At 37.7% G+C, this 17,693-nt stretch overlaps 1 protein-coding gene across 2 annotated transcripts in view; it reads right to left on the bottom strand.

Moving 5' to 3' along the window:
- LOC121372494 (centrosomal protein of 290 kDa-like) overlaps window positions 1-16,813 on the bottom strand; it is a 29,330-nt gene extending 12,517 nt beyond the window's left edge. Inside the window, exons 1-8 of one of the 2 annotated variants that reach the window (XM_041498837.1) lie at window positions 16,394-16,813; window positions 15,352-15,496; window positions 10,410-10,535; window positions 5,407-5,550; window positions 4,510-4,617; window positions 3,019-3,183; window positions 2,090-2,212; window positions 193-414 (exon numbers count right to left, since the gene is read on the bottom strand). In XM_041498837.1, coding sequence (XP_041354771.1) covers window positions 193-414; window positions 2,090-2,212; window positions 3,019-3,183; window positions 4,510-4,617; window positions 5,407-5,550; window positions 10,410-10,508 — 861 coding nt within the window. In that variant the 5' untranslated portion in view covers window positions 10,509-10,535; window positions 15,352-15,496; window positions 16,394-16,813. Of the gene's footprint in view, window positions 1-192; window positions 415-2,089; window positions 2,213-3,018; window positions 3,184-4,509; window positions 4,618-5,406; window positions 5,551-10,409; window positions 10,536-14,394; window positions 14,502-15,351; window positions 15,497-16,393 lie in introns of those variants that run through there. The other variant, XM_041498838.1, reaches the window with a different exon arrangement.
- Window positions 16,814-17,693: the final 880 nt, after the last annotated feature.

Here is a 17,693-nt window from a genome sequence, read left to right as displayed (position 1 = left end):
TGAAATAAAAGGGGCCACTCACAGTTATTATCATTTTCACTAATGCACAAATCGTACCCCTTTTATAAAAACAATTTTGATTTTGCATAAATGGTTTTATCTACATTTTTATTTTGTTTACGCTGGCACTGAACCCACCTCGCCCACAGCAAACTGTTTGAGTGCTTAATTTTAATGATGATCCAGACTGACCTTTTTCTCCAAATCCAGCTCGAGTGCGTTTATCTTCTTCTCGTACATGCGAGTAACGACGGCCGACTTCCAGCCCTGCGAGTCCATGTTCTGTGAGGACCCACGCTTTGCCTCGTTTATCTCCAGCTTCGACTGCGTGTCTGTCAACTTCTTGTCCTGGTGACCCTGGTGCACCTCCAGGTTTCGCACTTTGATCCGCAGCTTCTCGTTAGTATCTTTCTCCTACAAGAAATACCACACACACGTGATAGGGACACCACATGGCAATACCACACACACATGATAGGGACACCACATGACAATATATATCTCTCATGTGACAGGGGCACCACATGGCAATATATATCTCTCATGTGACAGGGGCACCACATGACAATATATCTCTCTCATGTGACAGGGGCACCACATGGCAATATATATCTCTCATGTGACAGGGGCACCACATGGCAATATATATCTCTCATGTGATAGGGGCACCACATGGCAATATATATCTCTCATGTGATAGGGGCACCACATGGCAATATATATCTCTCACGTGATAGGGGCACCACATGGCAATATATATCTCTCATGTGACAGGGGCACCACATGGCAATATATATCTCTCATGTGACAGGGGCACCACATGGCAATATATATCTCTCACGTGACAGGGGCACCACATGGCAATATATATCTCTCATGTGACAGGGGCACCACATGGCAATATATATCTCTCTCAAGACATTGATTGTGAACACAACTAATGATGTTCTTTAGTGGCTGCTGTGTGTGTATAAAGCTCAGCTGAGTTAGAATTTAAAACAATTTGTCTTGTACAAAGTCTCTTGCATCCCTACTCGTTTTGTTCACAATACCATTTCATACCTCATTTTATGTTATAGATATTAAACTGTTTAATTTTAGTGAATAATAATTTTTAAAAACCCCAACCCAAACAACAACACAACCTACAACCCCCACAATACATTACTAAAATGAAATGTAATAGATGTACAGAGAATATTTGATTTTCAAACTTTTGATTAGTGACAGTTACTAACAAGATTTAAAAACTGATAAGCAACTACTATTAGTTTTAGAATTGTGTAATGATTTCTGAAACTTATGGTGACTCATGGCATGATACTGAACAAAACAGGCTAATCCTAGTAAGAGAATATTTAATATGTACTTTCTCATGAAACTTATGGTGACTCATGGCATGATACTGAACAAAACAGGCTAATCCTAGTAAGAGAATATTTAATATGTACTTTCTCATGAAACTTATGGTGACTCATGGCATGATACTGAACAAAACCGGCTAATCCTAGTAAGAGAATATTTAATAGGTACTTTCTCATGAAACTTATGGTGACTCATGGCATGATACTGAACAAAACCGGCTAATCCTAGTAAGAGAATATTTAATATGTACTTTCTCATGAAACTTATGGTGACTCATGGCATGATACTGAACAAAACCGGCTAATCCTAGTAAGAGAATATTTAATAGGTACTTTCTCATGAAACTTATGGTGACTCATGGCATGATACTGAACAAAACAAGCTAATCCTACCAAGAGAATATTTAATATGTACTTTCTCATAAAAAGGACACTACAAAGCCTCTGTCGGTACAAGTTGTAGAGAAGTGGTTGGGATGGGAAAAATCAAACCCATCAAGGACAATCAATCCTACAATGTTTTTTTGCATTTCAGGCAATGTGTAACAATGGCAGTGTTACCTGTTTTTTTCCCAACAGTGTGGACACATTAAGAAAAAGATACAAGCATACATATATCTCATTCTCGTAAAGTGGGTAAAACAAGGTCCAGGGATGAAAACTAGTGTATACCAAATAATACTTAAGCCTGTAATTTGTAAAGTATGTTTAAGCCATTGTATTACCTTGATAAGGTCTTGACGCATTTTCTCGAAGTCGGCCATCAACTTGGCGGTTCCCTTCTGTTGGCTGGTGTAACGTTCGGTCAGCGTGGCTCCCATCTTGTGCTGCAGCTCATCCAGCTGTGCCTAGAACATGTACAGTACGTGAGGTAGATAATTCTGACATGTCACAACCAGGTCATACAATGTTTGTTTTTTATGACTGTAGTCACGTAAATATACAAGTGCCATATTCCCTTTACACCAGTGGTGAAATTAATTTAACACCAGTTGGCCTATCTTAAATCATGTTTTTGATGTTGGTGCAATGGAAATCGCACTGAGTCCTATTTGATTATGGGGAAACAGTGAGTGAAAGCAATAAAATGTTTACCTGAACAGGTGGCTTATTTGTCCAAAACCAGGTATTAATTTTCTGAATATGTGAAGGACAGTATCAATTGATGAGTGCAAGATAAATAGTATTGCTGGGTTGGGACTACCAATGTCATTGTGGTTTCATGAAAGATTCTCAAACAATACTGAAAGGTACAACATTGCCAAGCTAAAATCATGTGATTCTATTGACAGGTTGAAGCACCAAAACAATTAATATATCATATGTCTCTAAAGTCAATAGCAAAATATTGCCCATCTCTCTGCCCACATGGTGATAATTATCAGTAGCCCTTCAATCTGATAATATTTTGTGACACCTCACAATTAATGCTCAACAATGTGGGATGCTATAAAAACAAACATTCTCTTTCTTTATTTTCAAAGATATGAATAAAAAATATTTGAATACACAATTAAAAAAGAGGGTTCATACCCGTGAACATAATTCCATAAATTTTCAGAACTTTGAAGTACATTTTCTGAACACTTTGCCAGTACGTTTTAAACCACACTACTTGTATATATATATGAAATGAGATAAGTGTCGGTTATACCTTGAGGTGTTCGTTCTCCACCTTGTACATGGTCACCTGGTCGATGGTAGTCGTTCCCGACGATCGTTTCAACTGCTCATTCTCAGCCTGTAGTCGCTCAACCACTTTCTTCAACAACGCAATCGTCTTCTCCAACTCACGCGTACTCTTCCCACTTTCTCCTATCTGTAAACAATAAAACATACTTTAAATATGAACAATTGTCTTATCCACATTCTCCTATCTGTAGACAATACCACATACTTTAAATATGAACAATCGTCTTCTCCACATTCTCCAATCTGTAGACAATACCACATACTTTAAATATGAACAATCGTCTTCTCCACATTCTTCTATCTGTAGACAATACCACATACTTTAATTATGAACAATCGTTTTCTCCACATTCTCCTATCTGTAGACAATACCACATACTTTAAATATGAACAATCGTCTTCTCCACATTCTCCTATCTGTAGACAATACCACATACTTTAAATATGAACAATCGTCTTCTCCACATTCTCCTATCTGTAAACAATACCACATACTTTAAATATCAACAATCATCTTCTCCACTTTCTATATGTAAACAATACCACATACTTTAAATATCAACAATCGTCTTCTCCACATTCTCCTATCTGTAGACAATACCACATACTTTAAATATTAACAATCGTCTTCTCCACATTCTCCTATCTGTATCGGCCTCGGTCTACAGGCTGGTAGGTACTGGGTTCGGATCCCAATCGAGGCATGGGATTTTTAATCCAGATACCGACTCCAAACCCTGAGTGAGTGCTCCGCAAGGCTCAATGGGTAGGTGTAAATCACTTGCACCGACCAGTGATCCATAACTGGTTCAACAAAGGCCATGGTTTGTGCTATCCTGTCTGTGGGAAGCGCAAATAAAAGATCCCTTGCTGCTAATCGGAAAGAGTAGCCCATGTAGTGGCGACAGCGTGTTTCCTTTCAAAACCTGTGTGGTCCTTAACAATATGTCTGACGCCACATAACCGTAAATAAAATGTGTTGAGTGCGTCGTTAAATAAAACATTTCTTTCTTTCTTTCTCCTGTCTGTAAACAATACCACATACTTTAAATATCAACAATCGTCTTCTCCACATTCTCCTATCTGTAGATAATACCACATACTTTAAATATTAACAACTCTTCACACTTTCTCCTACCTGTAAACAATACAAGATACAAAACACTCTTATTAGTTTTGTACTGAAGTAAAACATTGTTTACAGATAGGAGAGAAATGATTGTTGATATTTAAACAATACAAGAAACTTTAAATATCAACAATTGTCTTCTCCACCTTGTGCAAGGATTATAAATATGTTTTAGTCACAAATTGTTTTTTTTAATTTGCTTATATGTAAAAAATAGAATACTACATTCATGTAATTTTTGCTCGTCAAATACGTGTTAAAACAACTCATTGTAAGATACTTGTATCTAACAGTCACTCATTTAGTATTCTCTATTTATCTCACCCGTTTGATACTGGAGGTGGAAGACATGGATCTGGCCGTCTCTCCGTTCAGCTGGGCGTTCTCCATCTTGAGGGCTTCATTGTATTTCTGCAGGTCATTAATCCTCTCCTGTAACAAGAATCTTATTACCACATGCCACAAGTTCAGAGGAGAAATTAACACTTGCCCACTCACCACAGGCAGGTAGAAATTGCTGGGATAAGTACAACTTAATGATGCTTGTCCTCCAAACCAGTTAGATATGTTCCAGTGTGATTATTATGCAGTCATACTAAAGTGCATTTTCCTTTCAGGATTAGCTGCACATTGGTGCTTCACATTGTTCAAAAAAAAAATGGAAGATTAGCAATATCCTATGAGGAATAGTAACTTTTCTAGGCTACTAGTTCCTCAGCAGTGGAAAATGTTCTTAATTTCTACCCCAAAAGTTGGAATTGGTTTTTAACATTGAACACTTGGCAATATTAAGCTACAATGTGGAAAACTCCTGCAATACCACCAGGCTCATCCAAAATAATAACTTTAAAGAACACTGTTGTAAGTGTTAATCAGTTCAAGAAGATCATCACAGAGCTATGCTTTAGGTGCTTAAATGTTTGCTGTAACTTCAGCACAAGTTAGTTAATATTAATAATATGCCCTGCACAAACTACATTTTTAAAACTGTTGAAATTGTCTTTAAAAAGATGAAAATTCTATACCATACCTAAATAAAGGTATTTTTTTTAGCATTTCAGATCAAATCCAGTCTACTTTGTGAAAACTATTTCATGCAAAAAAAAAGAAAAAAAAGAGAAAGAAAAAAAGAGACTGATCTGAAATGAAAAGCATAAAAATCACATGTTGACAAACACCGATTATTGGCGAAAATGAACAAAATGAATATGACAGCTTTACCTTCATCCTTGGAAGATCTTTCTTGGCCTGTTCAGAGTCAAAGCGTAACTCGATATTTTCCTCCGATAATTTCAGCACATCCGACTGCAGTTTCTGGTTCTTCTCAAACAGTTTCTGATACTCTTGTATTGTCACTCCATTATCCTAACAGTCACAATATACAGCAAATTGTTTAAACCAAGCTTTAAAAAACATTCTTGTAATTCACCTCACACACAAAAAAATATCACCCTAAGATTACTTTTATTTTTGCTCTTTTCATTTATGTAATTTTATTGAAAACAATAATTTTAATAATCAAACTGACTAGTCTTGGTATATAGAAAATTCAAGTATACATACCATTAATCACAGTAATTATTATATTTTTAGAAAAAATAAAAATAAAATAAAAGGCTTTCAAAATTACTTCATCATGTTTTGAAAAGTTTGTTTTATTTAACGATGCCACTGGAGCACATTGATTTTTTATCTTATCATTGGCTATTGGACGTCAAACATATGCATGGCTGTTAACAAAAGTAAAATGTTGTGAGTGAAATTTCAAGGTACCGGGCATTGCCCTGGTTAGGGGTTTAGATGGCGGATGGGTCCCAAAAGGAGGTCAGGAGGGCAAAAAAGTCAAAGAATTTTAGTAAATATAAAACACATTTGGTTGTGTTTTCTGTTAGATTACATGCTTGAATAAATAAATAAATACAAATGGCAATAAATGACACAAGTGTTTTGGGTTTTAAATGTTCATTTAATATACTTACAAATATTATGTTCCACATTGAAACTTTTTTTTTTCTGGCTACCAATCAACCAACTCCATCAATTTCATCAATATCATCTCCCAGCAAATGTCATTAAACAATGTTTGAAACATGTGATATCACTACTACTACTACTGAAACCTAACACTACATAGAAAACATTCAACTTTGTCCTTGTTTCAGTTTCAGCTCTATCCACTGGGGGGTGGTATCTTTTTAGATTCAGTAATCACTTGCCTGAGGTTTGATTTCACATCAAAATACATCTGCAGTAATACATTTATGTCATCTTCATTGAAGTAAATACCAATTTCATTTTGTTCATCTATATACATTTGTACAGTCTTCTATTTATGGCAGTCTACATTATTATGCAGTTTTGGGTTTCTTGGTTTTTGTTGGCAACATCATCCACTTGGGAATTTGGTGTCTTTTTAGATGTAGTAATCCACTGGTCCAAAGTGAATGGCTTTCTACATGAAGAACTTGACATCACTGAAGATACTTGAGTATTGTTTGTCTTTTCCTTCAGAACAGGCATTTTCTTCAGTGAACCCTGTCCACATATGACAGTTCAGCTGATTTTTCTACTAGCACTTGTCTTTCTGACAGGAGCCTTCTGTGGCTGCAGTGTTTCCTTCTCGAGCTGTTTCACGGCTAACTGAGCTTTCGTTTGTTTCAGTTCTAGGGCTGAAGTTTTTTTCCTGGCTAGTTTGGTTCTGTACCCTTGGTAGGCAGCATGGCATTTCTTTCTCATTTTGGCATCAACTTGCATCTTTGTGCTGGTTATCTTCTTTGCTGAAAGTGATGATTTGATAAATGCAAGGGCTTCATAATTCTCGATTGTGAGACTTGTTCTGTCATTTTCAATGATGTCATCCATGATGTTAAAAGAACTCTCAACAATGGGCCCACTGAAGATTCCCAGTAATGTAGAAACAAGCTTTGTCAGAAGAGGGAATCTCAATCTGTCTGTATTTGACTGTTTCAGCTTGAAGACGTGCGCCCACCAATCACTGTCGATCCTCAGTTCAGCTGGAGGCTTAGCTCTATACATGGTCATCAAGTGGGACAATTCTACACTCGTAGAATAGTCCCTCAGCTCCTCTTGTAAGTGCCCCATCTGATGTGTTGGAACAACGTTTGGCAGTTGTTCGGCTAACTTTTCCAAGGCAACAGTAGTTGTATGACTGTTGAGTAGTTCAGGGTCAAGTGCAGACAGCAATGTCAGTGTAGTTTTTGCCAGAGGTACCTTCTTTAGAAGAGCCAATCCTGCTTTCCCATAGCCAGCACGCAAGTTAACGTAAAATTTGTCAAGCCAGTACTTTTCAGACTTCTGTTCTCTGGCTTGTCTTATTACAGTGTAGCAGTGTGCACCAACAGCTAAATATTTATCACTGTGCTGCAGCTTTCTGTCAGTACAATCAATACTGAGCAGCCGTTTCACGGATAAACTGTCTCCTATCACTTCTGGCTTTAGGAAGAGATTTAGGATATTCTGTGTTAGGCTATACATCTGCACATGAAGAGTATGCAGCAGTGGCTTCTCTTGCTGAAATAGTTTGACAAAGGTTTCAAACTTTGGCAGAATGCCTCTATAAAGCTGGATCATTGCATTAATCTCTACAGAATGATTGAACAGCTCAATCAAAATTCTGATCTTCCTGTCACTGCTACATGATGACTTAGTTTGCTTCTTTAGCATTTTTTTAATCTCGGCCAGCCGGACACGAGAACTGTCATCCATAGAATGTTCATCCAATACGTTTGTTATTCTAGGTTTGTACTTAACCTGTTCCTCCGTTGTCAGGAAGCTGTAGTAGTATACCAGGATACTCATCTGCAAGAATCTTGATGCGATTGGACGGATCAGGCTCTTGGGACCCGTTATTCCCAACAGATCAACTATCTAAGCAAAAATTTCTTTAGCTTTAGGAGACTGCTGTATGTCGTAAAAAAATTCCATGCACAGAGTTTCAACCCTATCTCAGAAAGGTTTTGTGAATTCCTTGGCAGCATTGCTAACAATGTGTACAGTGTCCCCGTGTATATCAAGCAGATGTGGATTAGCTGATCTTGCTTGAGTTTCCACACCAGTTTTCACACCTCTCATGGTAGCACAATTATCCATTAGTACAGAAATCACATCATTCCATTTCAAACAACTGTCTGCCAAGATACTTTCAACATCAGAAAAGATATTTGCAGATGTGGCCAGGTTTTGTTTTCTAGAGCCAAGGTGTTGTGTTACCACTTTGTCTTGATCATGATCATAGTGCCTCACTAAGCAATTCACAATTTTATCCATGCCGTTGTTGGTAGCTTCATCAATGTTCAATGAAACATGGCAGTTCTTAAGTTTTAAAGACAGTTCTTCTTTCAGTGATTGAGCTACTCCATATGTGGTCGTGTACATGGCATTCACTCGAGACATGGTTAGTTTTCCTAATGCCACTTTGGATGTAGACATCCTCTGAGCATACTCTACCAAGCTTGAGGCAATGCTGTAAGGAAGACAGTGCTCACTGATGAAGGCACAAGTTACTGCTTTCAGCTCCATTTGTTGGTCGATGCTGGATATAGGGGCCAAAATCTTTTCAACACCAGGCAAAGTTTGAGTCAGCTTTTGTTGACCAACCAGTGTTCTGAAATGTAAAACAAAAAATTACAAACTGAATAAAAAAAACTACACAAAATTGTATTTATAAATAAAGTATACACTTTCCTTTTCTTTGCTATAAACCCATCTCCCATTTTCACCTTAGTGACCTAGTGAAAAGAAAAAAGGGCCGTAACTTCCACTACGAGAAGAGCCACTTTTCAGTAAAACCAAATCAGACACAAAAATAATTTTTACAAGGTAGGAAAAGCCCTCCACCCATAAGTTAACCACTGCTTCCACCCTATATTAAAAAAAAAATTAATAATAAAAAAGAGGGATACTGGCAGTAATTTTTATCACCCCCATCAATAGACTGGATACACCTCTTCCACTCACCTAGACACCACCGCCGCCGCCCCCCCCCCCCCCCCACCTTCCCCCAAATTAAAAAAATAAAAATGGGCATAAGCAGCGCCCATTTTCATCAAACCCCCCTCCCCCAACCTTCACACCAATGGAATACAAATAAGGGGCAACAGACAGAATGCATATGAGGTGGGGAAGGTTCCATTTATAGATTGTCAAAATAATTATATTTAGCAGTTTAAACATTGTCTTACCTGTGTTCCGGATCTTTGGAATGCCTATGAAACACCTTCTTTCCGTTGCTGCCGTATGTCAATTGTCTATCGCAAAGTACACACCACGCTATGCCACATTTATCAGTCTTTTTCAACCAGGTTTCGAAGGGTCAATTGAATTCATCATGTTCGGTCAACCATTCCCATCGCCACTTATTTGAAGCTAATTTGTCAATAACCAACACTCCTTTAGAAATAAACTTCATTGTTCCGTAACAAAAGATTCAAATACTTTTACAAAAGACTGACCATGAACTCATTCGATGCAATCAGAATCCCCTATCTTTCAATCGGAATTTGTCGTAATTCTTCGTAAAACGTTAAAATTGCCGAGGGAGTTCCGACTGGATACGGGATCAGGTGATGTCATTTTTAATCATTCGAACAAATGCCGAAGCGATTCTCAAAAAAAAAAAAAATATATATAATAAATAAAAATGACTGAAATGTTTTTTTTCTGCAATTTCTCTCATGACGGAAATCCGTCTCACGATGAACAGTTAACAGCCATGCATATGGTCATTCTGACACTGTGTTTTAGTGGAAACCTGCTGTCGCCACATAAGCTACTCTTTTACGACAGGCAGCAAGGGATCTTTTATTTGCGCTTCCCACATGCAGGATAGCACAAACCATGGCCTTTGTTGAACCAGTTATAGATCACTGGTCGGTGCAAGTGGTTTACACCTACCCATTGAGCCTTGCGGAGCACTCACTCAGGGTTTGGGATCCGAACCCAGTACCTACCAGCCTGTCGACCGATGGCCTAACCACGACGCCGGTTCATCATGTTTTAACCCACAACCACATTCAGTATATCTGATCTTATATCTTATTATGTGTTATCCTATATAAAAAAAACCCCACAAAACCCCCCTAACAATTAAACATACTTGGTAATATTTATCTTTCTTTAAAATGTGGAATAATTTGACCAGAATAGACTTCTATGAATGTTTGCTATCCACATAAAAGTGTTTCTAAGTGAAAAGCCAAACGTACGACGGAGGTGTGCGACAATGCTCGCTCCAGCTCGTGCACTTGGTCAGTGAGCTGCTGGTTCTTAAGCTGTACTTCCTGGCACAGAGGATCTCGATCCATGGTCAGCTGCCGTCGCAGACTGTTCACCTAGATAACAACACACAGCGATCACAAAATAGCAGCATGCATACAAAACAAACCCTACATCAAACTGTGCTTTAATATTAACTACAGTTTACATTTATATCCAGCCATAGGTGGGTGGGGGGATGCCCGTATTAATTTATAAGTGTCCTTGTTGTCCAACTGGAAAGTTAAAGTTTGTTTTGTTTAACAACACCACTAGAGCACATTGATGCAGTAATCACTAGGCTGCGTCCCGACCTAACTAGAAAAGACCTAATATTACTGTCCCCTGATTCTTGTTTTACTGCCTTACAGCTTTACCACTAGGCTGCGTCCCGACAGTAAAACAAGAATCAGGGGACAGTAATGTTAGGTCTTTTCTAGTTAGGTCGGGACGCAGCCTAGTGGTAAAGCTGTAAGGCAGTAAAACAAGAATCAGGGGACAGTAATGTTAGGTCTTTTCTAGTTAGGTCGGGACGCAGCCTAGTGGTAAAGCTGTAAGGCAGTAAAACAAGAATCAGGGGACAGTAATGTTAGGTCTTTTCTAGTTAGGTTGGGACGCAGCCTAGTGGTAAAGCTGTAAGGCAGTAAAACAAGAATCAGAGGACAGTAATGTTAGGTCTTGCAGGCTTCGAAATTCACGACGGCTCCACGGCATTTGCCGTACTGCCGTGTGCCTTTGCCGTGATGCCTCAAAAATACCAGTTACTTTACGGCTATGAATAACCGTGCCCTTTTAATTACCTGCCGTGGTGCCCCTTTTGTTTATGTGTGGTTTTTTAAAACTTGTATAAACCTAACTTTTATTTTAAAACATTAAACATGCACGAATTCGATGTTCCTCGGTAGTGTTTGTATACAGTTTCTTGGTCATGTATTATAATTGCACATCAAACGTAACAAATGAAAATTATGGTTGAAACGTACCCACCATAACTTGCCAAAAGTTTTAACGTCATACATTTACGAAAAAAAAAACGTAAACAGCCGAAAAAGAATCCCGGGGCAATTTTTTTTTTTTTAAATAGGCTAAACCATGCCTACGGAAGGAAGAGGGACAAAAATTGCCAAAACTTTTTCATTATTATAGGTAAATATTATTATTATTATTATTATTATTATTATTATTACTATTATTATTATCAGCTACTAGTATTTAAACGTCAGCTGCGTTCAACCAGACCGAGCGGAAAAACGTCCGCTAGACTGGTTTATGCACTTCACAATAAACCAAATGGCCACGTTGAGAACCAATCAAATAGTTCACGAAAACAAATGTTTGCTGGCTGAACTTGGGGCTGTTGTCATCGATATTCTTCATGACAAATTTTGAAATTATAAAAAAAAGTCTGTCCCATCATTCTATAAAAAAAATGTTTTTTTGATATTAATTTCAGTTTTGTTTGACGTAACAAGAAAAGTAAAAGTGTATTGGAAATAACAAAACAATACTAATTTTGTGTGCAATTTACAAATCAATCGGCCTAGAAATGAATAACCTGTAGTAAATTTCACAGTAATAAAAAAGGCGTTCCCTGTGGGATGGACTTATAGTTTTAATGTGTATTACTATTAGCCTATTGAACGGACCCATGCTAAAATCACCCAAATTAATGTATTCCCAATTAACTGAAACACTGAAATAAATGTGAACTGTTTAATGTTTGTGGTTATTCTTGAATATTCCGTTTATTTAATTATTACCCATGCTCAACAGTTGATAGGCCTATACATCACTGGCGTAGGAAGCGGGGAAGGGGGTACTTTGTAGCAGCATCGATGGTTTATATATTAATTTTATACGTGTGTCTGTGTGCCCACCCACACCACTTTTTGGTATCTTCCTACAGGCTACACCCGTGTATATTAACAAATTCTGGGTACTAGGCCTAAGCAGTAGCCAACAAAGAAAATTGTACCACGTCTTCTTCAAATGACCTTCACCTTTGCATGCGGAAAAAAACGCGATGACTTGTAGTCTGTGCATGTGGTATAGAGAAATCCTTGATTGTTTTGTTGAGATCGCACGTTGTTGTTTTTGGAAAATAAACCTACAATGTATGAGATGACTGGAGTTACGATAATACAATATATTTTCCTCTATAGGCCTACAGTATTTAGCAGTTTGTAATAAAAGCCGTTTAATCGCCACACACGTTACCGCACTGTCATGCGATCTCGTGTGTCACCAATTACCGTGGTACCTAATAAGAGCACGCGTTAATGATTCAAATTTCAAACAAATTAGTTATGCTCATATCCATTCAACGTCCAGGCATGTCTAGTCTGGGTCCAGTCTCTATCATCGCTGCGCCCCCCCCCCCCCCCCCCACGCACACACACCCCTCAACCTCCATTTAACACACACACACACATTAAAAATAATCCATAAATGCCTAAAAGGTTTTTTTCTGGTTGAATTGACTTCCTAAAAAAGACTGCCTTGGTGCCCTTTGAAAATATATGAACGTAGCCTTTGTGCCTTTTAGGTTAACCTTTGTGCCCTTCATTTCCTAGATTTTTAAAGGCTATTATAGCCTGCCCTTTTAACACCGAATTTCGAGGCCTGTTACTGTCCTCTGATTCTTGTTTTACTGCCTTACAGCTTTACCACTAGGCTGCATCCCGACCTAACTAGAAAAGACCTAACATTACTGTCCCCTGATTCTTGTTTTACTGCCTTACAGCTTTACCACTAGGATGCATCCCGACCTAACTAGAAAAGACCTAACATTACTGTCCCCTGATTCTTGTTTTACTGCCTTACAGCTTTACCACTAGGCTGCATCCCGACCTAACTAGAAAAGACCTAACATTACTGTCCCCTGATTCTTGTTTTACTGCCTTACAGCTTTACCACTAGGCTGCATCCCGACCTAACTAGAAAAGACCTAACATTACTGTCCCCTGATTCTTGTTTTACTGCCTTACAGCTTTACCACTAGGCTGCATCCCGACCTAACTAGAAAAGACCTAACATTACTGTCCCCTGGTTCTTGTTTTACTGCCATACAGCTTTACCACTAGGCTGCATCACGACCTAACTAGAAAAGACCTAACATTACTGTCCCCTGATTCTTGTTTTACTGCCTTACAGTTGTTTTAGGCTAGGTAAAAACCGATCTTTGCAAGTCAAGAGTAATATTTTATTCCGACTTACTTTAAGGTCGACCATAGGCACTTGCCACACCATCATTTTTACTACCCGGTTAATAATGGTATGCAAATCTGCAAGGTCCCTAGGTAATTTGTTGCTGTGGATGGGTCATTTGCTTACAAGCCAACAAGACGTTTTCAGATTTGTTTAAAATGTGTGACGTCAAACTAATCTGTGCTAATCATGATGACATCATATTATCGATGGCGGCGACTTTAGTACTTTAGTAAGTAATTAGAATGTTATTTTAGAAGTGTTATAGGATAAATAGAATTCGCTACTCATGTTTTTTAATATGTAAAATATCAACCTCGTCTAGTTAATCGGTATTTGTCTTGGCAGAGCCTCAACAAATACTGATTAACAAAGACTCGGTTGATATTTTCCATATAAAAAATACTCGTGACGAATCCTCTATTTATTTTACGTGCTACGTTTGTCGAGTGTAACGTGTGCTGTTTTTCACACTCGCCAGATTCAAATTATGGGCCCTGTACGATTGCGATCGCACCCGCGCACCTTAAAAACCAAGGTCTGTATTCTTCAAACACAGATGCAGCAGTAATCTTAAAACAAACAAAATTCAATAGCAATTCTGCATTAAAAGTTTTTCAACATTACTGTTATTGATAATATTGTAGGGAAATGCAATATTTTGCAATGTCATTCAAATTCAAAAACAGCATTATTATTTATTACTATACTTCACCACATTCTACTTACCTTCACCGCTGGCAAAATCTATAACTGGGTTGTTGTTTTTTGGGGGTTTTTTATGTTTAACCAGCACAAACCACACTGTCAAAATTGTCAGTTGAACCAAAATGGTGAAACAAGTGATCAGGAGAAAATTACAGATAAGAGGCGAAAAAATTATATTTTAAAAATTAAACTTAATGTACTTAATAAAATATATCCTCAAAATAAATGTGAAATTAATACACTGTATTATTAGAACTGAACCATAGAATTTAGTATATATATATATATATCTTTTTTTTATTGACCTTTGATGTTTTTTGGTTACTGGGCACGACCTTTGCTTTCCAGACAATGTCAATCATTTGCCAAAACACTTTTCATTGGATGTTGGTTAAACTACTGATACAATGTTCAGTTTGACTGACAGGTATCACTGTAGTAGTACAAGAGGTTGCTTAGTTCCCATTGATTAAATGAGATACAACGTACTACATAATACAAGAAACTGGTACATGGCCTTACTATGATTACCTAAAACAATCGGTCTACAGGGCAGTACCTAGCCTAAAATAAGTGAGGTGGCAACACACACATGCACACAAACACACAGAAGGGAACTAAAAACAACAATTTTTTAACATTTGCTCCCTCCTTGTACCCCTGTCTCCCTCCCCCTCTATCTTATATCTTTCCCTAACACCTCTCTGCCAAGCTTCCAGTGGTGGATCTAAGGAGGTGGCCCCTAAATTTTGTGACAGTTATATTTTATTTTGTTACTTTGGAGAATCCAAGGAATCCCTTCGGGATGTTTGTGGCGTTCGGCCACATGTCACTGCCCCCCCCCCCCCCCCCCCCCCCCCCCCCCCATAATTGATTTTCTGGATCTGCCACTGGCTTCCCCTCTCTCACCCCTCCCTCTTCCACTTCCCTCCCTATTACTGGCCAGTATGCACACTTGAGAAGTGTAAAATGTCATACCTCTTCTTGCAGTTTATAGTTTTTCTGTTTCAAATCCTCCTGGTGATGATCCGGCCTGCCAGGGGGCGCTGCACCCAGAGTGGGCACCGTGGTGCGAGAGATGACGCGGGACCGGGACTCAATCACCTCCTTCTCTCGGACCGCCCTGATACATATAGAAATTCATTATTCAGTAACACATTCTTTCATTCAATGTCAAAATTAGATACCCTCTGTACCACACACCTCTTCAAATATCATGTACTGATTGAAGACACACACCCCTCCCATTCATAAACAAGTCATGTAATAATAATATAATGTTAATGTACTGTTTTGCAATTTGGGAAAGCACAGATACACATTTTAACTTACTGTGACGGAGCATTTATTAAAAACTAAAAAACAAAAAAAAACCCAATTAATAAAAGTGTGTTATTTAACACTTTTAAATACACCCACCTCCTGTAACGTTACATACTATTTGATTGGTCCCTAACTGATATATTTTATACACCAAACAGACTGTTTTGTTTATGCTGAGATTTTAATAAATAATTAATTAATGCAAAATCTTGAATTTTTTATACTCCCCACCCTCTACCTCAGTCCCCAAAATGTTTGGCAACTAAGATATCTGTCCTTTTCAAAAGTAGCATCATCACTACAAATATTTAATAATTATAATTACACTACAGGGAATCTGTTACATTAAACATAACTATTTTTAACAACTTGTTAAAGTTGAGTCATTCATTCCTTTATCCATCCATCCATCCATCCATCCATCCATCCATCCATCATCCATCCATCCACCCATGCATCCATCCAATAATGGTCTGATAATAACATGTAAACATTAAAACAATAACTTTAAACATAGACTGTTAGTATCATACATGTACAGGTCTAACAAATATTTACAAGTAGAAACATGAATGTTACACTTATAAAACTTAATATGTAATTGTATTTATAGTTTTCCAACACCTGTACAAACTGCTTATTGTCACTAACATAAATTATCATAAAGAGAGTATTTATTTCATAAACACTAACACACAATCTTAATTAATCCAGAACTCAGAACTGTTGATACAAGTGCAAGCATGGCTAATGTTTTTTTCTAGAAGACAATATCTTCAGCTGCTTAGCAAACGTCCAAGCTACCTGTACTGTCCAAGTTACCTGCAGTGTACCTTTCAGCAGGTAATACAATGTATGTTGTCCTACCTGCATATAATATCTCACAGATCAATAGTAACATAACAAGTTCAAACAAGTTTATCATGGCAAGCTACAGTGGTATAGTCTGTTTCATAATTGGTACCATCAAGTTTGTTCTGCAGGACAGTCCCTTAGCTATCACATGGGATTTATGTGGGTAGTGTATGGTTTATTGAAGGCGGGAGCCAACTGGGCTGAGTGGAAACAGTTCATAATTTTGTTTTTAAACAAATATTAAAAGCAAAATTATTTATTTCTATTCTAAACAAGACCCCCCAGTTAAGTTTATTTCTTAATGTCTTCACAAGAGGCTTGGTGAAAGAACATGGTGCAATGATTATAATATTTGATAAAAGTTTCTCTTATTGCTTCCATTTCTATAAACTATATTTCATTGGCCTAGGCCAGGCAGTTTGTTACAAATGGAGCTAAATGTGAAAACTTAACACAGCGCTAGACAAAACATTTGCTGTGAGAAAGTTAAATCTCTATTTATTACACCCATATGGTTAAACATATCTTGGTACATGTCAAAGTGATACGTCCCACTAGAACGCCATAAGATGACGTCATCTATTTATTACACCCATATGGTTAAACATATCTTGGTACATGTCAAAGTGATACGTCCCACTAGAACGCCATAAGATGATGTCATTTGTTTGGGTAGCGCAATACAACCGTACAGGAACGTCAACCAAACGAGTTGAGTGATATAAATTAAGATCGATATGGGTAATAAATAGGATATTGAACTCGCTACCATTTCGTATCATGTTTATGTCCCTCGTGAAATAATTTTCATTGTCACTCGCTAAATGTCATGACAACTGAAAATTATTTCATGAGGGACATAAACATGATACGAAATAAAAGCTCGTTTAATATGTTATAAATGTGTCACTCGTGAATGAATGCTTTAATCCCAACAACTTACAACACATTAAATAAAACATTCATTGGCGCTGCCAGAGGGGTAGGCCCCACAATCTCAGCTCTGTTTTCCCACATTACTTTTTATATTTCTTGTCACCCCAGTATGTGTGGATCCCAGGCTATTCTAAACAAGAAAATGTACTGGATAATTTTGTAATATTAATCATATTACAACAGTTTTATCTGCCAGAAACATGCTA

This window comes from Gigantopelta aegis, chromosome 4 (genome assembly GCF_016097555.1).
Source record: "Gigantopelta aegis isolate Gae_Host chromosome 4, Gae_host_genome, whole genome shotgun sequence".
In the NCBI taxonomy this organism is placed as follows: Eukaryota; Metazoa; Mollusca; class Gastropoda; order Neomphalida; family Peltospiridae; genus Gigantopelta; species Gigantopelta aegis.
Note: the sequence above shows the minus strand (reverse complement) of the source record. Positions and strands in the feature narration are given on the sequence as shown.